At 39.4% G+C, this 23,438-nt stretch overlaps 1 protein-coding gene across 2 annotated transcripts in view; it reads left to right on the forward strand.

Annotated features, from left to right (window-relative positions):
• FOCAD (focadhesin) overlaps nt 1-23,438 on the forward strand; it is a 303,850-nt gene that overhangs the window by 65,030 nt on the left and 215,382 nt on the right. For both annotated transcript variants that reach the window (XM_080819443.1, XM_080819444.1), the window contains exons 6-8: nt 6,926-7,027; nt 14,304-14,508; nt 17,889-18,095. In XM_080819443.1, coding sequence (XP_080675569.1) covers nt 6,926-7,027; nt 14,304-14,508; nt 17,889-18,095 — 514 coding nt within the window. The remainder of the gene's footprint in view (nt 1-6,925; nt 7,028-14,303; nt 14,509-17,888; nt 18,096-23,438) is intronic.

The following is a 23,438-nucleotide window of genomic DNA, read 5'->3' on the forward strand; positions in this document are numbered from 1 at the left end:
GCCATAAGGGATTGGAACCAGTAGAATACATTAATATATTTAATTTTGCTGAAGTTACAAAGACTTCAGTGCTTGGTGAACTACCATTTTGGGGTATGTCATATATAACCTTTTTTTGGGGGGGAGATCGTGCTTTGTAGGTTTTTTTGAAAGCAGGAGTTTAACAAGCCTGAATTGCAGTAATCACCTTATTTAATTCTCTGGTATTTACTGTTTTTTGGATGAGGGGTATAGGCAAGAACCTTCTTTGAGAATCTCGTAAAAGTTTTGATCCTTCCTTAGAAAATATACCCACACACACACGTACATACATGTCCTTAAAATTTTGCGTATCATTTTGGACGACTTGTGTATTCTTGCTTTAATAATAAAGGGACATCTTTATAGAAAAATCATGAAAATGAATACAAGTTAAGAAGGGATTATCAGCATCAGATCTGACTCTGAGAAAGCCCAGCAGAGTTAATGATAAGAAAGCCAGGGCAGTAAGAGGGGAAGCGTAGCCATTACTTTCCAAGGGCCATCTGGCTCTTTGCAGTTTAATGCTTTCTGTTGAACTGCATGTTTTGCTTCTGTTTTCATTTCCTCTTTTCTCTCCTTTTTCCCACCCAGGGAAGTCTTTGTTCACAGTTTATGGTTCTAATCACCTGGGGTTTGCACTTGGGATTTATAATCACACCTAAAGAATAAGCTACACATATTGTACGTCTTCCAGTTAAGCGACTGCCCCTAGAAAGTGCTTTTAAGTTCTTCTAAAGGTGAGATGTTTAATTTAAAAATTGCTATGGTAATTTGGTAATCATTGTCTTTAAGGGCATAAAATGTCCTTCTAGCCTTCTTAGCCTATTTATCTTGTCTCTAGTTTTTAGTATATGTGCTGCCAAAGTGAGCACTTGTCTCTAGTTTTTAAATTTAATTCAACTTTATCTATCTATCTATCTATCTATACACTTTTTACACTCATGGCTGCTAACTTAATAATAGAAGTTTTGAAACCCTAAGTATTTGTTTCCCCACAGTCATTACCTTCTACCTAGAATAATTTTAAACTTTTGACGTTGGCACACACCTTTGTTGTTAAAACCCTGCCTCTCAAAATAGGGATCCTGCAAAAGGTTCAGTATGAGGGCAGAATCAATTGTAATATGAACTACGTTTTTGAAGAAATCTCACACTTTCCCTCTCTGCCTTATGGACCCAAAGAAAATAGATTTGTCAAAATTCATCCACATGTCCACATTAAAATACTTTTTGCTCCAAAAGTTTTTCTTTTCCTGGTAGCTTATGTGGAAAGGAAAAATACATGTGTCTTAAAAATGCGACAGGATAATTCCCAATTATTGTGTAATTTTTTTTTCCCACATTCATTGTGGAATCTTAAATTTTTGTTAGGCATTTTTTTTTTTGAATCTTAAAATCTGTGGGACTTTTTTTTTTAATCCCTTTTTGGCTTCTAACCAGCACTTTCAAATCAAAATTCAGAGCAGGTAGAGAAATGCTTTTAAAATGCATATTTGATGTAGTAAGTGCTATGCTATGCTTCTGAAAGGGCCCGGGTCACAGCTGCATACATGAAAATGCATGGTGACTGTAGGCATTGTTTCCTCACACAGAAAAGGCAATCTGTGTCTATCGCTGAATTTATGATGTAAATCAAATCCTCTCGTTCCTGTATTCAGCAACAGAGCAGAAAGGTTGAGGTGACCTAAAGGTTACAAATAACTTTTGCTTTTTGATTTGCCTACCACAAGATGACTTTTTTTTTTTTTACTCCCTCTTTTCTATTAAGATTGATGTATTTATACTTGGAAAGGTGAATCTAGTTACATACCTTATTCTGTCATTGCCTCGGTGCTAGTGTAGCGGAACCGCACGTTTATCATTCCTTCCTCCCCCACTCAGTTCTGTTAGGATGCGTGTACTGCGCTGTGTTGTTGACAATATTATTAAAGGGTGGGGAGGACTCAAGTATTAGGTACCAACTCTGCGTGCTTCCTCTGTGCGTTTTATCCCTGAACAATGTAGACTTTGAAACCGCGTACTAGAGGCACTGTGAGACGTTGGTTTTTCACTATCCAGGGAAAGAGTTTGAAAAGGTGCTTTGGGGAGAGCCTGCATGTGTGTGTTACATTTATTGTAGTTGTGCCTCGGCACCAAGAGGGAAACCTAACAAGAATAAGACAGATCCAGCTTTCAGACAGCTTCTCCTCTGGTTTAAGAAACAAACCTACCTGCCTGAGAATCAGGACGGTACCACGTTGATGGAGTGTTCTGTGTGCTCGGTACAATGGAAACGCATTACTTACAATGGCAGTTAAGACATTTATAAATCGTGAAATGGGAAGGTGCCAAAGAACGGAGGACAGATCGGTTCCTCCATGGCAGAAACAAAAACCACACGGTGAGGGAGAGAGCAGAGGCACTTGAGGCCAATGAAGGGTGACCAGATAGCCTGGTTTGTATTGACTTTAACCTTTAGAAACAGTGCTCTTCTCTTTTAAGAGGAAAGCAGAATCTATTGGAAGTCTCAGGAGTTGGGAAATTCTGACTTAAAAATTTGTGCTCCTTCTGGGCTCCGTACTTCTCTCTGAAATAAATATGGTATGGTTTATCTCTTTGGGATTAGAAATAGGAAATTCCTGGGGCACCTGCGTGGCTCAGTTGGTTAAGCATCTGCCTTCAGCTCAGGTCATGATCCCAGGGTCCTGGGATTGAGTCCCTCATCGGGCTCCCTGCTCAATGGGGAGTCTGCTTCTCCTATCCCTCTGTGTGCGTGCTCTCTCTCTCTCTCAAGCAAATAAATAACATCTTTAGAAATTAAAAATAAAAGTAGACTCCTTTGTGAGGTTTAGATTTTATTAAACATTGACCTTAGAGCCACCTAAACTTGGCCTAGAATTATTAACAGTTGAGAGCCTTCTGTATTGCTTTCTGCCTTTCCAGGGTTTGGCCCTACCTCTAGTCTGGAGCAGTACAAAGGTAAGGGCTTTAATGGGTCGCTTGGGTTGTATATCTTTAGCACTGGAAGGTTCTTAGTCTGATGTCTTCATTTTACAGATGAAGAAACTGCCCAAGAGAGGTTAATTCTCTTGCCTGAGATCACATGGCTTGTTGCAGAACCTCAATGTAAATCTGGAACTCTTGACCCTTTCAATTCCTTGCTTTCCCTTCACTAATTTCCCTCTACCTCTCTACTTGCAGTTTTTCCTAAGATAGGATTGTGGCAGCCTAACAGTGATTCCAGTGATGCTAGGTAGGCAGTGCTTATATAAATAATAATGATGACTGTGTCCCACCATTGTGTTTGTTACTCACAACTTGCATAGCTTATTGTCTGCCATTATTAATTTTTTAAGTGATCAGGTTGATTGGTCAACCCATCTATCATTTTGAATAAAGTATTATAGTCAACTTTTTTAATAACTTGAGTAGCAGTTATAACTGCTTAACCTTAAAATTTCACTTAATTGAAGTGAAATTTTGCTTGGTGTTCTTTTGTACATGTTCTTTTTTTGATCAGCAGTGCTTCTAATGAAGAGCAGAGGTGACTTATTTAAACTGTAGACCCTTCCATTGACCTTGACCTTTCTCAGTTGGATATACTTGAATGAAGTGGAGTGGCTAACGAGCAGTGAATGGGAGGAAGAAGGAAAAGAGAAATCTTGAATAATCCATAAATTTAATAATCCCCACATGTATCAAGAATGAATTACACTTACCCTTATGATGTCTTAAATGTTCCAATGATAATATTTTAAATAGGAAAATAACTATTTTCTATCATACCCAAATTAGTAGGTATATTATTGAATACTGTTTATTTTGGAACATGATTCTGTATTTTGCAAAGGAATAATTTTCCATGAGTTTTCCCTTTAAAATTCTGGAGTTTCTGCTGTATTGTGTTAGCCTTGTGCACCTAATGTTAATATTTGAGGACTATATTTCCATAAGAAACTTATAATTTTGAGTATGATCGATTGCTTTGGTTCATTGCAAGGAAGGGTGAAGGTGGAATCAAGTCTTTTTTGTTTTTTTTTTTTTAATAGCTCTGGGATGGTACCACGGTTTAATCAGTTTTGTGCCTCTCCTCAGTGCTTGTCATTTTACAGTAACGCCGTGGTTCTTAACCAGGGGGCAGTTTTGCCCCCCAGGGACATTTGGTAATGTCTGGAGACATTTTCGACTGTCATAACTATATTGAATGCTATTAACATCTTGTGGGTAGAGGGCAAGAATGCCGCTAAATATCCTTCAGTGCACTGGACAACCCCAAAAAGAGTCCTCTGACCCCAAATAGCGGGAGTGCAAAGATTGAGAAAACTTCAGGCATGGCAGTTGTACCATAAAATATATTGAATTAGAAAATCATTCTGTTAAGCTTTCTATATTTGTATTCGCATACCAATTTGATGAGTCACAAGGGAGAATTTAGCTTTTTGCTTCATTATGCTCAAAGTAGTAAAACAAAATCTTGGCAATTATAATTGATTTTAGGTTAGTTGTGTTCAGTTGAAATAGTATAATATTATCCAATGTTAATCGCTAGTAAGATTCAGTGTTCTTATTTTGGACTTCCCTTCTGCCTCAAGAGAGCTTCTTGAATCAATTGTGTATTATTCTCTGCAGTATTTGTACTTGGATCTGACATAATCAATTCTTTGGAAAAGTTAGTCTAAATCAGTAATTCATCTGGATAATCCCTACTCTCCTATATTCTACTTTGTCTTGTTTTTAATGTTTAGGTCTCAGATACTAAATAGACTTTGTTGGATCCAATGTCCAGCAAAACAGGCCTTCAGCTTCATGCAACAAAGCTAGAGTGGTTCCCATAATCCCAGTGAAGTCGAAGTGAAGTTATATTGGGTATATGTGCAGCATTTCTGATCCTACTTTAAAATTACTCCCGCAGGGGTGCCTGGATGGCACAGTTGGTTAAGCGACTGCCTTTGGCTCGGGTCATGATCCTGGAGTCCTGGGATTGAGTCCCGCATCGGGTTCCCAGCTTTATGGGGAGTCTGCTTCTCCCTTTGACATTCTCCTCTCTCATGCTCTCTCTCACTCTCTCTCAAATAAATAAATAAATAAAATCTTCAAAAAAATAAGATTACTCCCTCTGGGACACCTGGGTGGCTCAGGTGGTTAAGCGTCTGCCATTAGCTCAGGTCATGATCCCAGGGTCCTGGAATCAAGTTCTGCATCGGGCTTCTTGCTCAGTGGGGAGCCTGCGTCTCCCCCTGCTTGCCACTCTCCCTGCTTTTGCTATCTCTCCCTCTCTCTCTGACAAATAAAATCTTGAAAAAAAAATGACTATCTCTTATTTCTGTTGATCCGATTTAATTTGGACGAAAATTTTAAACTGTAGATAGAAAACAAAACAAAACAAAACAACCCACCAAAACAGTAGATACTTGAGGTTTTTTTGAGGGAAAGGAAATGTTGAGGAGCGAGTTGAAGGAAGGAATGACTTACAAGGGAAGAGTATTGAAAAGCATGTAAGTGCTTTATGATCACACATAGTGTGTGATAATACATAATGATGTGATAACTTGTTGGGTTTTCTTCTTAAATAGTCATAGATGCCACCATTAAGTGGAGGATTAACGGATGGTCTAATGTGATGTGCCTCATTTCAATGTGGTGCTTGGCAGGAGCCAAACCCATACCGAAAATGATAGCAGGTGCTGTTCTTTCCTTTTTATTCGTGTTTCCTGGAACGTGACCTACTGAACTCTCAACCTTTGAAGTCTGACTGATATGACATTCCTGGGAGACTTTCAGGATCTGTAACATTTGTTTGTTAATATCTGTGGCAACTAGAGCAGAAGCAATTCTAGGTAGGTTTCAGTGCCAAAGAGTTTGGAATTTGGAAATAGGATTTTGATAGGATTTTTGAGTGTTGGCAGAAATCGTTGGAGCGATCCCTTAGCATGGCAGTCATCTGATCAGTCAGAATTAGCCTGTGCTGTGACAAATAGGAGGGTGGCAGGAAGTGATGTTAGTGCCTAGTAGGTCAGGTGAGGTTGAGGAGCACGGGAGGAGGTGGTGGTGTAATACGCGGGAACTGTGGAGTCTCGTTAGAGCCGTGCCTCTCGCGAGAGTTTCCATGTGAAGGACCTGCTATGCTTTTCTGTTTAAGAGAGCGAGATATCCGAAAACTTCCTGACTCTTCACCTCCCTCTTCTGGGTTTTTTTCCTTGTAGTAGTTCTCAGCCCCGGCAACACGTTAGAATTGCTGGAAGAGTTTTTAAAAGTGACTAATGACTAAAAATGACTAATAATCCCAGGACCCTGGGATCATAACCAACTGATGGTATCTTAATGGATGTAGGCATCCCCTCTTTAGGTATCTTAATGGATGTAGCCTAAATAAAAATTCTCATTCTTGTTCAATAGAAATTTTAAGAATTTTCAGTTTGGAGAGTTTATTTTGAGATGGGAGAAATGTTTTCTTTTTCCTTAAATATGCTGGGGGAATGGAGCCATGCACTGAGAAGAACTGGGTAAGGAGGAACCGGGAGGGAGAGAATGCTTATAAATTGGGGCAATGTTAAAGGAAATAGAACCTTCCAGGTTTGGAAAGAGAGGAAGAGGAGGTGACCCAAGACTTCCAGGAATGGAGAAACCAAGGAGATGCATAGGACCGAGCTCCCGAATTTAAGAGCTTGGCCAAAGTCCCAGGGTTACTGTGTGGCAGAGTTCGTGCTCAAATTTGGATCCCTGAGACTCAAAGTTGATTCTTTTTTCTGCAAAACAGGTAGAAGAAAAAAATGTTAGTTCTAATCACCCAACTCTGCAACAAATGATAGTTTTGCTTCCTGGAAAAAAGTTTCTAGATGGCATTGTCTCTTGCTGCCGTATTTGGATATTGAGAATTTGTAGTCCCGAAATGACAGCTTCCTATGTGACTTTTTGTGCTTTTCAGAAATCATCCTCAGCCTTTGATCACTATGCTTGAACACAGACCTGATTGCTGGCCGGTACTTTTGCAGCAGCTGACGGCTTTTTTCCAGCAATGCCCTGAAAGGTAATGTAGAATAAAATAAATGAGGATATGGAATGGCATATGCTTATTTTAGAGCCTTTTCTTTTTTTCTTAAAGCTGCTTTGACTATGTTGTTTTCTCTTGAAGAAAAGAAGTGTTTTAGAATAGGATATAGTTGTGTTTTTTAAGAGTAAGAGACAAAAAGACAAAACCCACCAAAAAACAAACAAAAAAACCTTTTTCAAAAGCCCTACCAGATCTAATTAATGGTTGAAATATTAAATATGAGAAAAGCTATTATTAAAGAAGTTAAGGCTTCCCTGCTTAGTTGGGAGTCTGCTTCTCCCCCTCCCCCTCCTCCCCGCTCATGCCCTTTCTCTCAAATAAATAAATAAAATCTTAAAAAAAACCCACACACACACAAAACATTAAGCATTGGTTACTTAGGAAAGTTGACTGGAAATATTTGGTAAGCTACTACACAATACATAGGAAAGATAGCTTCTTCCCCCTGGAAATTGATTAGTAAGTGATCTCTCCACTGGAAACCTTCTAGGTGGGATCAAGTAATACTGCCATACATGGACTTAGTTCAGCTTCACCAGGGTGTTCTGATGGTCCTCAAAACTAACCCTCCTTCTTCCATTCATACTGCCATGATGCTGGCTCATATTCTCATCTCTTTCTGTGGCTTTTGCCACCTGTTCCTAACTGGCATCTGTGCCTCCAGTCCTGTTCTGCTCAGAGCGATTCTCTCAACATCCATCAGGGTGTTATATCAAGAGAGTAGATCTTGGGACGTCTGGGTGGGTCAGTCTGTTGAGCATCTGCCTTCAGCTCAGGTCATGATCTCAGGGTCCTAGGAATGAGCTCTACATTGGGCTCCCTGCTCAGCAGGGAGTCTGCTTCTCCTTTACCTCTTTGTGCACGTGCACTTTCTCTCAGAGAGAGATTTTATTCATTTGACATAGACACAGGGAGAGAGGGAACACAAGCAAGTGGAATGGGAGAGGGAGAAGCAGACCTCCTGCTGAGCAGGGATCCTGATACGGAGCTCAATCTCAGGAAGGACCCTGGGATCATGACCTGAGCCAAAGGCAGATGCTTAACGACTGAGCCACCCAGGCACCCCTCAGATAAATAAATCTTAAAAAAAAAAAAAAAAAAGACAAGAGAATAAATCTTATTGTATCAGTCCCTTGCTTAAGTTAACACAGTTGTGGTTTTCAAACTGCACTTGCATAATGTGGGCTGAGGATGGGGACTGCCCTTTACCTCATTAGCTCTTTCTATAGAATCTACATGTTGATATATTTTTTTTTTCTACATGTTGATATCTTAATGGCAGCTTTTTACTGGCAAACAATAGTGTGGCTTCCGAAATAGTTGCAAAATCCGTGGACTAGACGGTAAAATCGAGTTTGTTATGCTAGGCTCTCTTTCTTACACAGTTTCAACCTATTTCCCCAGTTTTCTCTTGACGTACTGGTTTATGGATGGTGTATTCAGCAGTACTTGACTTGCTTTCGGTTCTACACAGAGAGCCATGCTGTTCCCTTTCCTCCGTGTCTTTGCTTATCAGTACGTACCTTACTCTTGAATTTTACCCCAAATATCAGTACCTACCTTACTCTTGAATTTTACTCTTTCCTGACTCATTTCTCTCTTTTAAATCTCTCTGCTTGGAAGTCCTTGCTTACCAAGCTGAATGAGGCGTCTGTTTTTTGTGGTCTCATAGTAACTTCAGCTGCGATTTGTAACATTATTGTACTTCATTATTGTACTTATAATTCTTCTCTGGGAAAATTTCTGAGGTCAGGGACGGTACCTCATTAGTCTTTGTATTCATAAAGCCTGGCCCATTTCTAGTTGCTCTATAAATATTGCATTTATGTACATGAGGTGCGTTGCAGAGGGCTTTATAATATATAATATTACTGCATATTTAGTACCATCATGCAAGGTCATGATAGGACACCATTGTCCCAGGTAATCCAATGCCTGAGTTACATTCACCACACTAGCTCCATTCATATTTTCTTGCCCTTGAAGGTCTTACCATGTCCTATCCATACAGTTCCTTAGAAAACCATTTCTGAGTTCATAATTTCAGTGTTAGATGGGATTTCTAGGCTTGGTGTACTGCCACAGGAAGTTTTAAGGGACATAGGAAACCTTGAATCATCTGCCAATGAGAAAAATCAGTGTGACATTTGGATGATAGCTCAACAGAAACATCACTAACCTCTATTCCCTCACCTAGGTTGCATTTTCATTGGTAAGATACTAACGTTTCCTAAAAAAGTTTTTATTCATCTTTATCAGAAAGTAAAAATAACAAACTTACACATTTTTGATTTTTATTTTTTTTTTAAAATTTTATTTGACAGAGGGAGACCCAGGGAGAGAGGGAGCACAACAGGGGGAGTGGGAGAGGGAGAAGCAGCTTCCCGATGAGCAGGGAGCCCAATGTGGGGCTCGATCCCAGGACCCTGAGATCATGACCTGAGCTGAAGGCAGACACTTAACAACTGAGACACCCAGGCACACCCCCAAACTTATACATTTTTTTTTTAAAGAAAATTTCTTGCTCTTGTTAAATAGATTAGGATTTTTTATAAAAGATGGTGCTGCTGTTGTGCCAAATTTAATATTAAGCTTTTTTTTTAAAGATTTTATTTATTTATTTGACAGACAGAGATCACAAGTAGGCAGAGAGGCAGGCAGAGAGAGAGAGGAGGAAGCGGGCTCCCCGCCGATCAGAGAGCCCTATGCGGGCCTTGATCCCAGGACCCTGGGATCATGACCTGAGCCGAAGGCAGAGGCTTTAACCCACTGAGCCACCCAGGTGCCCCAAGCTTGTTTTTAGGGTAATCCTCAAGAATATCTTTCTTTTGCAACTCTTGAGTTAGCCATCGTGTAATTAATTACCTTTTGGTTATCTTCATTTCAGAGGAATATTATATTGGGATTTGGATGTAGTTATTATAATGAAATATGTCCAGATATTCATAAAGTAAAAAAGATTACTAATTGACTTTGGTTTTTTCACTGATAAGCTTCTGTTGACTCTTTTCATTCAAGTTCTCTCATGTTAGATTATGCTATCAAGAGCCTTTTGGAAGTACTTTTTCTTTTCTTTCTTAATTTTTTTTTTTTTTTTTTTGACAGACAGAGATCACAAGTAGGCAGAGAGGCAGGCAGAGAGAGAGGGGGAAGCAGGCTCCCCGCTGAGCAGAGAGCCCAACTCGGGGCTCGATCCCAAGACCCCGGGATCATGACCTGAGCCAAAGGCAGAGGCTTTAACCCACTGAGCCGCCCAGGCGCCCCATCGGAAGTTCTAAATTAAATTTATTTGCTAAGAATAATTTCAGTTGCCTCGTGTCCACTTTTACACTATGGGGTTACTCTTTGCAGAATGAAATTGATATTTCTGGTTGCATTTTTCAGCAGACCAACCATTAGTTTCCTGAGATTTAATTTTAGAGCAAGTTAGCTTAGGAACTTAGTAACTTCAGTTGTTTGGAAGGTAATGAAGGAAGGTTGGTGATTTAATTTGCTAAGAATATAAACAGTGATTCACAACTAGGGGAAGAAGGCAAAATGTGAAGAGAGCTTGTATTCTTGCTCTTTCTGTGTTAGGAATTGTTGATTAGCTGGATTCATTTTTAATATGTAGATGTCCTGACATGACAGTGGATCTTCATGCTAGATTTTTATGGGCATTATTTTCTAATTAAATTCTGCATTCATTTATAGAAGGCCTGCGATGTTAAGACCTGAGAATTGCATAAATTGTCATAGACCTGAGAAGTGCGTGAACGGTCAATGACATCATTGTCTCTAGGCCTGGTACTTCCAAGTTTATCTAGTCTCATGTATAATTTCTCAGATGGAGGAATGAAGAAGAGCAACATCAAATGACTTTCTCAGGGTCACAGGATTAATTAGTGGTTGAGATCAGCCCAAAGCCTCAGTTTCTTGACTTTCATTCCAAGTTTTTCCTTACCACTTCTTCCTCTGTGAACATAAAGAGACACTTGGGTGTAGATAGGTGCACACACAGTCAGTTACGTTTGTAAACATTCTTAATCACTTTGTGATTTCAAGTTGTCCGTTTTATTATATTTCTGTTCTCCTTCAGACCTGTGAATTTCAGACCCCACTGAAATGACAGTCATCAGATATCACTTAGGAAATACAAAATCTAAAATCAGGACAGATTAAGCCAAAGAGATTTTAACTTTTAAAAAATTTTTTATTTAGTCATTTATTTATTAATTTATTTAAAAAAAGATTTTATTTATTTATTTGACAGAGATCACAAGTAAGCAGAGAGGCCGGCAGCTTGGGGGAGGCGGGGAAGCAGGCTCCCCGCTGAGCAGAGAGCCCGATGCAGGGCTCCATCCCAGGACCCTGAGATCATGACCTGAGCTGAAGGCAGAAGCCTAACCCACTGAGCCACCCAAGCAACCCCTAGTCATTTATTTATTTTAAAGATTTTATTTATTCATTTGATAGAGAGAACACAAGCAGGGAGAGAGACAGGCAGAGGGAGAGGGAGAAGCAGGCTCCCCACTGAGCAGGGAGCCCGAAATGGTGTTTGATCCTAGGACCCCGGGATCCTGCTGTGAGCCGAAGGCAGATGCTTAACTGATTGAGCCACCCAGGCGCCAAGCCAAGGAGATTTTTCAACATTATATCGTCCTAACGAAGCTCAGCATTATGTCCGTGATGTCAAATAATAATAGCCTCTTGGAAATACGTTTCTTTACATGAATCCTGCAGTTTGCCTTTAGCATCTCAAAGTAGGAGAAAACTGATAAGCTGTTTGTGCATGTTCTTGACACCTGGATAGTGTTTATTCTTTGGGGAAGGTGTTATTAGAGATGCAGAAACAATGTTTCTTAAATCTCTCTTCTGGAAACTTCTTTGTATTCTAACCTACACATACATCGTCTGCTTGCTTGATCTATGAAGATTTTTTTAGTTTCCTAAAACGGATGGTATGATAAAAGGCGTGTTTCAGTGAGAATTATGAACTCAGAAATCCTCAGAAGTTTTTTTATAGATTGTGTAAATATTTGTCTCTTGAGGAAAAAATCCCTCCAGCTTGTGAGCTCCATCAGATTGAGTATTTTTTTCTGTTTCTTGCTTTGTTTCTAGCACATAGAAGGGTGAATGGGATACTGTAAGTACTCAGTAAATTTTGCCAAGAGAATAAATGAATAAGTAGATCTTACCAGTTTGGTAACTTGAAAATATGTTAATGGTGTTTTGAAATCACGTTGCTGTTTAATGTATAGTTTTATAAAATTATGTGTCAAGCATAATTTAAATAGCATTTCCTCCATGAAGTATTGAAGTATTGTACTCTCTACCTTTCTTGAAGTTTTCACTTTATGTCCTCTAGTCCAGGAACAGAGCTGATTGCCACTGTTAGATTGTACACCTCTTTTTTTTTGTTTGAGGGAGACAGAAAATTCCAAGTAGGCTCTGTGCTCAGGCTTGATCCCATGACCCTGAGATCATGACCTGAGCCCACACCAAGACACTTAACTGACTGAGCCACCCAGGTGCCCCTAGACTGTATGTCTCTTAAAGATAGATAATGCCAGACACCTGGGTGGCTCAGTCGGTTAAGCGTCTGCCTTCAGCTCAGATCATGATCCCAGGGTCCCGTGATCGAGTCCCACATCAGGCTCCCTGCTCCTTGGGAAGTCTGCTTCCTCCTCTCTCTCTCTGTGTCTCTCATGAATAAATAAAATCTTAAAAAAAAAATGTTTACCTTTATAGCTTATCTAATAATTCCTTATGTATAATAAATATGAAACAGTAAAATAAAATTATGACATCTGCATGCTAATTGTAATACTACTCTATGATGTAGTATAACTGAAACGATTAATTTAGTAATTGAATATCTCTTTGGAGGCCTACTATGTCATTATCGGTGATCCAGCAGTAAACAGAAATCCATGCTGTCATTTCGCTTATAGTATGGCCCGAGATAGAGGTATTTAGTAAATAATGACAGTATATTCATTGTCCTGCGGAAACCCATAATGGGGCTCTGCCTTTCACTAGGTTAAGGGAAGGCCCTCAGGGAGTCATTTTATTTTATTTTTTTAAGATTTTATTCATTTATTCGACAGAGACCACAAGTAGGCAGAGGCAGGCAGAGAGAGAGAGGAGGAAGCAGGCTCCCTGTGGAGCAGAGAGCCCTATGTGGGGCTCCATTCCAGGACCCTGGGATCATGACCTGATCTGAAGGCAGAGACTTTAACCCACTGAGCCACCCAGGCGCCCCAAGGGAGAACTGGAAGGTGAGAGGAATTAGCAGAGGCAGGAACAGGAAAGGAAAAAAAGAGGAGAATGTTCTAAGTAGTGGGAACAGCAAGTGGGAAGAACATTCAGAGAACCTGACTGAACATCTGAAAGACGTTTAGTGTAGCTCAGTGGAGAGCAGAGGGGAGTGAGCAATGAGGCTGAAAAGACAAGCAGAGGCTAAATTATGGTGGGTTTGTGAGTTGGGCTAAATACTTTTATCTTAAGGGGGCATGCTCTTTTAAGCTGGTTAATGACCTGATCAAATGTATATACCTCAAGGGTAATTCTAGCTAAATTTTAATGACTTCAGATGAGTTATTGAGGTATATTGAAATCTAAATAAATACAAAAGGTTTGTTAAGCCTTCCTCCTTTGAGTGGGAAGAGCTTAAGAGGAAGGACTTGGCAAATTACCTTTCTCCTCTTTTATTTTTGCATCTGCACAATGGGATGGTTTTATTTCATAGGGTTGTGGTGAGGACATGGATTGAAAGGATGAAGTGCAATAGCTTGGATACCCCATGTGTTGACCATTTGACAAGTAAATGTTAATGGTTCATGTAGTCTTCTTGGGATGTCTCTATGGTTTCGTTTTCCATAGAATTGCACCTATGGAGTTTTTCCAGAAATGTGTGCCCATGTCCTATCCCTGGAGCACTCATCCTGACTTCTGCAATTCCAAAAAGGTTCTAGGGTCATTTTGATGTCCGCCAAAGCCTGGTCCTGCAGATGCTATTTTAGTATGTGAGTAAACATTCTTGTAGTTCTAGGCATCAGGCTTCTGGGCTTCTGGTGTTGTCATTTCCCCCAGGGTGCAAAGACCTTCGAGGCATGGATCCCGGTAGGTCATGGTAGAATTGAAGAATCACAAAAACAAGTTACATTCCGTGGTATCTTAGTGTGTCATGAACTATAAGTTGATGTTTGACAATTACTGCTTGGTACCTTGTTGAACTTGGTGACTGGCTTATGCATGAAATGATTTGCAGGTCAGAAGTTTCGTGTATCCAAATAATGGCACCATTTCTATGGTATCTCTATTGCGAACCATCCCAGTTACAAGAATACGCTAAACTGCGCCTAATGCTGCTGAAAGTCTTACTTCAACCCCGGGTTCCTGGTGACCCAGAGCAACCATCAGTCTTGGAACAACAGATACTTCAGCTGTGTTGTGACATGGTTCCGTGTTTGCAGGTAAGGCCGCTTGTCCTCCTCTGCTGATAAAACAGCAGAGTCAATCAGTGTTGGTTGTTCCCATCACGCGTAGAGTAGAACCCATGATTTGCAAACTTGGATACACGCCTGTTGTAGAAATGCTCGCAGGCTTTTGGAGATGAGGAAGGAACCAAATATAGATTTAACATTTACACATATCCTGTTATAACTAAGTTCATAGACCTGTAAATCAATATAATCTATTTTAGGATTAGTAAGAAATAAAAGGTTTCTGTTGTTCAGGGAAGACTTCTCAGGGTAAAGAATTTTGAGTTGAGTTCCTTCTTGTGCTAGACACAAGAGTTACAAGGAAAAAAACAAAACTGTACAAATTAGAAAAAGGTGTGCCTCTGGGCAGATACAGCCCTGGAAATGCAGGGCATGACCAGCTGAGCGCTGGCTGGAGTCCAGGTTCCACATGTCTCCTTACAACGTACTCGGTGACCCTGCTGTCTCCTGCTCGTGGGAAGCCCACAGTCTAGGAAGGGAGTTAAGACAAGTATGTAAATTCTCATAATTTGAAGTAGATGGACCAAAGATGTTGAACAGGCATGGAGAAAATGCCGGGGAAGTTCGAGGGAGAAATAAATATGAGCTAATGTCTTTATACCTGCAGATTAAAAAAAAGTGCCACTTACCCCTGGGTTCTGATGTCAGTGTAAGGATTAAGTTATCAGGCTGTCCCTCTCATCGTGAGTTTTCCAGTTTGCCTAGAGTCTAAGTGCCACGCTGCTTAGCTGATGGAGGGAATCTGTGAGGATTTTTCAGAGTGATCACTTGAGGTCACAGATGACCTGTTTTAAGTTTGTGTTAGCAAAGAGTGACTAGACTGAATCTTTCCTTTGTGACTCATAAATGGGCTTTCCTGTAATCAAGGCAGAGAAAAGTTAATTAAAATGAATTCTCCTGTGGCTTTTCCAAAGCTTTTGTTTTGTGTGGGCAGTAAAGCACTGTATAGCAGAACGACTTGGACTGGGGTACACTTTTCCCAGCTTGTGCTTGCATTGCCCAGTTCTGTGCTCTCTGCTAGGTGTTTGCCTTCATCCCCGTGAACCTGGATCTGTGAGCCTAAATAATTTCCACAAGTGAGCTCTGCGAGATATTTGGGGGAATCTGTGGCTTATTAATATAATTGAGCTAGGTGAAGAAAAAAAAGGAGTTAGGTACATCATTTGGAACTAATGGAACTAGCAACATAAATACATTTAATCACTTAACAAATTGGCTTTATTACAGTATGAAGAATCTGAGCGTCAGGAGAGATTTTAGTAGGAACGTAATCCATTTTCCCACTGATTACAGGTATTTCTTAAACTCTCCAAGATGATCATCCCATGACTAAATTTTTAGGGATAAGAAGTGTGCTGTTTTGCAAGGCAGCCTTTTTGTTTAGTACTTCTAATTGACCTGCATTTTCCTTTTACCCATTAGTTTCTGTTCCTTATAGAACGAAACAAAATAGGCTTTTAAAAAAACCCATCTGCATCCTATTTTGTGTTATTTCTCTTTCCTTTCTCTTTCTTCCTTTCCATCCTTCCCTCCTTTCTTTCCTTCATCACTTTTTTGTACTAGGGTTTCCAGACTTTTCACTGTCTTTTGCCAGGAATTCTCTAGTTTATTAGCGCTCAGAATGTGTTACTATGAAATGTTCTTTTTAGAGCTGAATACACTCCTGTATTTGTGGTCTGACCCATACTGTACACATGAATAGACTCTCATCAATTAAAAAAAAATGTTATTTTAGAAATAGCCATGCTGCCGTGTTGACCCATGATGAAACGATGGTTCATGAAATTTCTAGTTTCTTTTCATACCAGTTGCTCTTCCATTTAGTATTTGTATTTGTTTGTTTGTCTTTAATTTACCTGCCTTAAACTTCACTGTTGACTTTGGTCCAAATAGTTCCTTCTTTTTAATTGTGACTCTCGTCATTGCACATGTAATCCATTGCACGTAATCTATTGTTACATCAAGACAGAAGATTACAAGTATTGCTAAAAGTATTGATAAAGATTACAGAGCCTTATTGCTAGCTTGCTGAGGTTGTCCAAAATTTTTTTTTATCATGGAAAATTTCAAGTATGCACAAAAAATACATTCAAGGAAATATATTGTCCAATAAACATGAGGCTTTGTCTTGGTATCCGTCCCTTTTCTTGGTGGCCTTTTGCCTTTCCCATTGTAGGTTTGCAAAAGAGTAAAATAATTTAGCTCCTTGACTGTTTATCTTTACTTTTTATAAATTACTATTTTTTAAATTACTATTTTCTGTCTCTTCTCCCTTGATCTTTTAATATCTTTTTTCCCTCTTGTTTGCTAGGAATTAATTTTTCTTTTTGTATAACTTATAATCCTTTTGGGTTATTATGGTGGTAACGATTGGTGAAAGGTACAGCTGGTCAACTGTAGGCTTTCCTCTTGATAAATTTAACAGACACAAGGCTTCTGATTGAAGCAGATGGTTCATTGTTTGTAATCTCTGGTAAATGCCAATGTGTCTGTGAGCAGGACCATATCCTTAATACCAACTCCAGAATTTTGATCGGAACAGCTGGGTTTGAATTGAATTGGGATTTTCAAGAGCACCCAAGTCCTTCCTATCTAATGCATTAGCCTGTTGAGAAGACACCCGACCATTTGAATATGGTCTTTCATTGCATCTGCCAAGTGTGGAAATGGTGCTCTCAGTTAAAGTTGTCTGAGCAAATATCTTCCAGATGAAGGGCTTAGTAGTACATTAGAATAACATGCCAACCCTTTTACTCCAGGTAACTGTGTTGGAATTGTGGAAAGGAGAGTTCATTTGGAGAGCTCAAAACCAACTTTGATTAATTTCCTTCAACATGTTGGCACAGTCTTATCGTTTGTCTTAAAAAAGAAAAATCTTCACTCAGAGAAGTCAGAAAAATAAACGAAAACAATTTGTGTCAGCCAGCAGTAACAGAAACAGTAGCAAATTGTATTTTGGTTAGTGGCAAAAATAAGGCAGAGTTTTTACCTGGTTTAATTCTCTTTGAGTTATGTAAATGTCTTCATCTCTCTAAGTCTTTATAGGTTTAGAAAAGATTGCCAAAACTTCTTAGATAGTTTAAAATTATCCTTTGTTTTGTATATTTTATTTTTTTTAAGATTTTTTTTTATTTGATAGAGATCACAAGTAGGCAGAGAGGCAGGCAGAGAGAGAGAGAGAGGGAGGAGGAAGCAGGCTCCCCGCTGAGCAGAGAGCCCGATGTGGTTCTTGATCCCAGGACCCTGAGATCATGACCTCAGCCGAAGGCAGAGGCTTTAACCCACTGAGCCATCCAGGCGCCCCCCTTGTATATTATTTTAATATCCTATAATGACTTTTTTTTAAACAGGTCAAAGATTTGATCCAGACAACAGAAGTGATGCTGTTTATTGAGGAAGTATATTTAAGCTTACTGCGTCATCCCATTTTCTGGAAAATTCAGCTTACCCAGCTGACCCTGCAGCTGCTGTGTGTCTGTGAAGTCAGCCTAATGATAACTGGGGAATGCTCATCTTTAATTCACCTTTTAGAGCACAGTGTTGAACTTTTGAAGGAGGTAAGGAGAGTACCAATAAAACCACACTCCTTTTTAAAATATTTTATTTTATTTATTTGACAGGAAGAGATAGAGAGCTCGAGCAAGTACAAGCAGGTTGAGTGGCAGAGGCAGAGGGAGAGGGAGGTTCGATGCGGGGCTCGATCGCAGGACCCTGGGATATGACCTGAGCTGAAGACAGATGCTTAGCCTACTGAGCCACCCAGGTGCCCTAAGAGTATGACATTTTAATACATCAGTTCTCTTAATTGGGTCTTTCAGTAGCAGGGTGAGTGTGCTCTTTTAACTTTATTGGTATTAAAGGTGTTTGGTTAAATATCATTAGATCATACTGTTAATGACTACTTTTGTCATCTGTTATAAAAGCGATTGCTACATTTGGAGCACCAGTTAAGGTGCTCCAAGTCTTGAACACCTATTATATGACAGACCCTATAGAATACATACTTAAAAAGACATTTTCTGTGACCTCAAGAGACTTCCAGACATGACCTCATCTAATTTTTTAATCACTTCCATACTCCCAATATAGTCAGCGTGGTAGTTAGGTATTCTTACTTCAGGTAAGAAATAACTAGGTATAGTTACTTCAACATATGTATTTGTGTGGCAGGGGCACAACTCAGCTCATAGCAAGGGACTAATTAGGGGAAGAGAGTAGGAAAGAGTAGAAGAGGGAGGAAGAGAGTGGGAAAAGAGAGAGGGAGGAGATGAAATCAGTAGGGTTTTGTGGCTGAGTAGATGGTCAAGGAGAAGTTCCTTGGCTGAGTCTCACCTGTCTCTTTTGAGCAACTGGATGGTGCCCTTCACTTTGAGAAACGGTAACTGATATTACCTCCAACTGATGTTGGAGGGAAGAGGATAAATTTGGCTTTAGATATGCTTGGTTTGAGGTGTGTAAGGATCATGGGTAGTTGGATATGTGGTCTTAAAATTCAGGATAGAAGTTTAGGCTAAAGGTATAGATTTGTAGACCTCTTCTTTGGGGTGGGAGTTTTACCCGTGGGATGACATTACATGGGTTTTCATGGAACTCCAGGGACTGGAGTATACTGAAAACGAGGAGAAAGTGTGGTCAGGAGGATTGTATGATAAGCAGAAGAGACCGAGGACGTGAAAATCAAAGGAAGGAATATCTCAAAAAGGGGAATGGTCAACACTTTCATAGAGTGTTTAGAGTAAGGTATGGAAAGAAGTCTTAGGGTGCAGTACATAGAAGTTTCTTGTTTACATTAGAGGAAGCCGTGTCAGTGGAGGGATGGTGGTAGGAACCAAATTAGAGTAAAGGAGTAGAAGGAAACAGAAACTAAATATAAATTTTAGTGGGAAGTGGGAGTCAAGGAAGCTCAGGTAAGTCATTTGCCTATTTGTCAGTCTTGTGATCAGTATGATTTTATATCTGCTGGGACTTTATAGATAATACTACGTTATATATTATATAATATATTGGGGTTAATATGATATTACACAGTAGTATGTATCTGTTAGCTCTATTATATAACATCTGTTAGCTCTAGTATATAACATGATAAATAATTATAATAATTATAACATAATAACTTTGATATATAAAATATCAATGCCTATTCTAATGTAAAATTATTATATATAACCATACTCATTAGATACATAATATATGCTGTATATGACATGTAACATTTTAGAGATAAGATATAAAAAACCTGTAAAAATATAGTTCTTTTTCCATTTTGGATGTTGACCCCTCATCAGATATGTCATTAGCAAACATCTTCTCCATTCCATAGGTTGCTTTTTCATTTTGTTAATGGTTTCCTTGGCTGTTCAAAAGCTTTTTATTCTGATATGGTCTCGTGTGTTTGTTTTTGCTTTTGTTGCCCTTGTTTGAGGAGACATTCAAAAGATCCTGCTAAGACCAACATCAGGTTGCTTACTGCGTATGTTTTCTTCTAGGAATTTTATGGTTTCAGGTCTTATAATAAGGCTTTAATCCATTTTGAGTTTATTTTTATGTGTGGTCCAGTTTCATTCTTCTGCAAGTAGCTGTCCAGTTTTCCCAACACCATTTTTTGAGGGGCTGTCCTTTCCCCATGGTATAGTCTTGCCTTTTTCATCAAAGATTTATTGTCCATATACTTGTGGGTTTATTTTTTTTCTTTTTTTTTTTTTAAGATTTTTATTTACTTATTTGACAGACAGAGATCACAAGTAGGCAGAGAGGCAGGCAGAGAGAGAGAGGAGGAAGCAGGCTCCCCACTTGAGCATAGAGCCCAATGTGGGGCTTGATCCCAGGACCCTGAGATCATGACCTGAGCCGAAGGCAGAGGCTTTAACCCACTGAGCTACCCAGGTGCCCCTGTGGGTTTATTTCTGAGCTCTCTGTTCTGTTTTGTTGGTCTGTGTGTCTGTTTTTGTGTCAGTACCATACTGTTTTTTGTTTTGTCTTAAGATTTTGCTTATTTTATTTGACAGAGAAAGAGAGAAAAAAGAGTACACAAGCAGGGGAATAGTAGAGGGAGAGGGGGAGGCAGGCTCTCCGCCGAGCAGGGAGCCTGGTGTGGGGCTTGATCCCAGGACTCTGGGCTCATGACCTGAGCTGAAGGCAGACCCTTAATCGACTGAGCCACCCAAGTGCCCCAGTATCATACTGTTTTGATCACTGTAGCTTTGAGTATAATTTGGAATCTGGAAGTGTGCTACTTCCTCCAGCTTCATTCTTTCTCACTGTTACCTAGGCTATTTGAGGTCCTTTGTGGTTCCGTAGGATTATTCTAGTTCTGTGAAAAATTCAGTTGGTATTTTGATAGGGATTACACTGAATCTTTAGGTTGTTCTGGGTGTTAGGGACATTTTAACAGTGATTCTTTTAGTCCATGAGCATGGAATATCTTCCCATTTATTTGTATCTTCTTCAGTTTCTTTCATCAGTGTCTTATTGTTTTCACAGTATAGTTCTTTCCCCTCTTTGGTTAAATTTATTCCTTTGCCTTTTTTTTCTTTCTTCTTCTTCTTCTTTTTTTTGGATACAATTGTAAATGGGATTTTCTTTTTAATTTTCTCTTTCCGATAGTTTATTATTAGTGTATAGAAAGAACAGATTTCTGTATGTTGATTTTTATATCCTGCAACTTTACTGAATTCACTTATTCTAATAGTGACCCTAATAGTAACCCTAAAGTTTTAGGGTTTTCCATATATGTAATATATGTTATCAGCAAATAGTGACAGTTTTCTCCCTTTCTAATTTGGATGTGTTTTATCTCTTTTTCTTGCCTAATTGCTGTGGCTAGGATTTCCTCTACCGTGTTAAATAAAAGTAGTGAGAGTGGACATACTTGTCTTATTACTGATCTTAGAGGAAAAGCTTTCAGCTTTCACCAATGAATATGATTTTAGGTGTGGGTTTCTCCTTTATGTTCTTTAGAATGTTGAAGTATGTTCACTCCCTACCCACTTGGTTGAGAATTCTTAACATAAATGATTGTTGAGTTTTATCAAATGCTTTTTCTGCATCTATTGAGGGGATCATATGATTTTTCTTCATTCTGTGAAGGTGTTGTATCATGTTAATTTGCAGTTTTTGAACCATCCTTGCATTCCTAGAGGAAATCTCATACGTGATCCTTTCAATGTGTGATTGAACTTGATTTGCTAATACTTTGTTGATTTTTGCGTATGTGTTCGCTAGGAATATTGGCCTGTGGAATTACAACGTATTTTAATTTAAAACAATAGTGATGCCTGTGAAAATCATATTTATAGTGTCCTCCTTTTGCTCAATATTTTACAATTTTAGAAGGAAGTAAATATGAATAGAACTGTTAAAATACTTGTGTTTTGGGGCGCCTGGGTGGCTCAGTGGGTTAAAGCCTCTGCCTTCGGCTCAGGTCATGATCCCAGGGTCCTAGGATCAAGTCCCACATCCAGGTCTCTGCTCAGCAGGGAGCCTGCTTCCCCCTCTCTCTCTGCCTGCCTCTCTGCCTACTTGTGATCTTTGTCTGTCAAATAAATAAATAAAAATCTTTATTAAAAAAAAATACTTGTGTTTTGTAATTTTCTACCCCCAACTCTGGCCCAGTGATTCTGAGGTTTAACCAAAAAAAAAAAGAAAAAGTCTAGGAAAACTAATTTGCACATCTATATCCTTTAGGGCTATGTACTGTAATCTGAAACAAAATAAAGTAGAATAAGACATTCTTATTACTGGGGCACCTAGGTGGCTCAGTTGGTTAAGCATCTGCCTTCAGCTCAGATTATCATGATCCCAGAGTCCCAGATCGAGCCCCAAGTGGGGCTCCCTGCTCAGCAGGGAGTCTGCCCCTCCCTGTGCTCCATTTCTCACCCTCAAATTAAAAAAAAAAAAAAAAAAACAAAACTTAAAAAAAAGACATTCTTATTACCTAGGCTAAGGCTGTATCTTTCCTATATCACTGAGTTTATCAGCTGGATATGCAGTTCAAATGTTACATTAACTTTTGTTTTCCACTTTGTTATTTTTATGTTCTTCTATTGGAGATGTTTCATTGCATTCTGAAAATGGATGCATTCCTTATGCTATATTAGTTGCAGTGGATTTAGTCTTGGTTATTTGTAGCACTGTTTGAATGATCATAACCTAAGGTCCTTTCCATTACTCTCAAGAGCAAAATTAGGCAAAAATGATATTGATGGTGTGGAGATTGGGTAGCTGTCAGAGTGAAGCAAGAGCTAAACAGCCCATCTTTGGGAAGGCCGGGAACCTGAGTTCTAGAACACCTCACCATCAGCTGACTCAGTTCCACCCACCTTTCTTCACTGTGTGTGTGTGTGTGTGTGTGTGTATGTGTGTACTTAGTGCCTGTTTCATTGGTGATGCCCAGTGATAGGATTTCATTTGAATTGAGGACAAAAAGTGTGGACTTCAAGGTCTACTGCTATTAAATGTCCTGTGACTTCTGTGGCCCAGTGTAAAGGCATTTCCTCCTCTTTTGTGTTTTCCTTCCTTGCTCCAGATAGGCTCTGAATTAGCCTGGGTTCCTCCAAAAGTCGTTTCTGAGTTTCCCTAACGTCAAGAGCAGAATCCATAATTCCATAAAAGCCAAGGTGTATGCAGCAGGAGTTTATTTGCAAGGGTGATGCCAGGAAGCAAGCAGGAAAGGGTCAAGACCCTGAAATGCTGGAAATGGGAGAGAGGTAATACAAATATCTCCATGTTGCCCAGCGCTAGGAACAACCAATTGCTTGATCGCACAGAATATTCTGAGAAGTGTTATGAAATATGTCTTTGAAGGATCCAGATAAAGGAGGGAAGCATTTATCCATGGGCTTCCCTTGTCAGTTTGTCAAGCATCAGCCTATGGGGCTTTAACTGTCCTGTCCTCTGGA

This window comes from Martes martes, assembly GCF_963455335.1.
Source record: "Martes martes genome assembly, chromosome: 12".
NCBI classification, from domain to species: Eukaryota; Metazoa; Chordata; class Mammalia; order Carnivora; family Mustelidae; genus Martes; species Martes martes.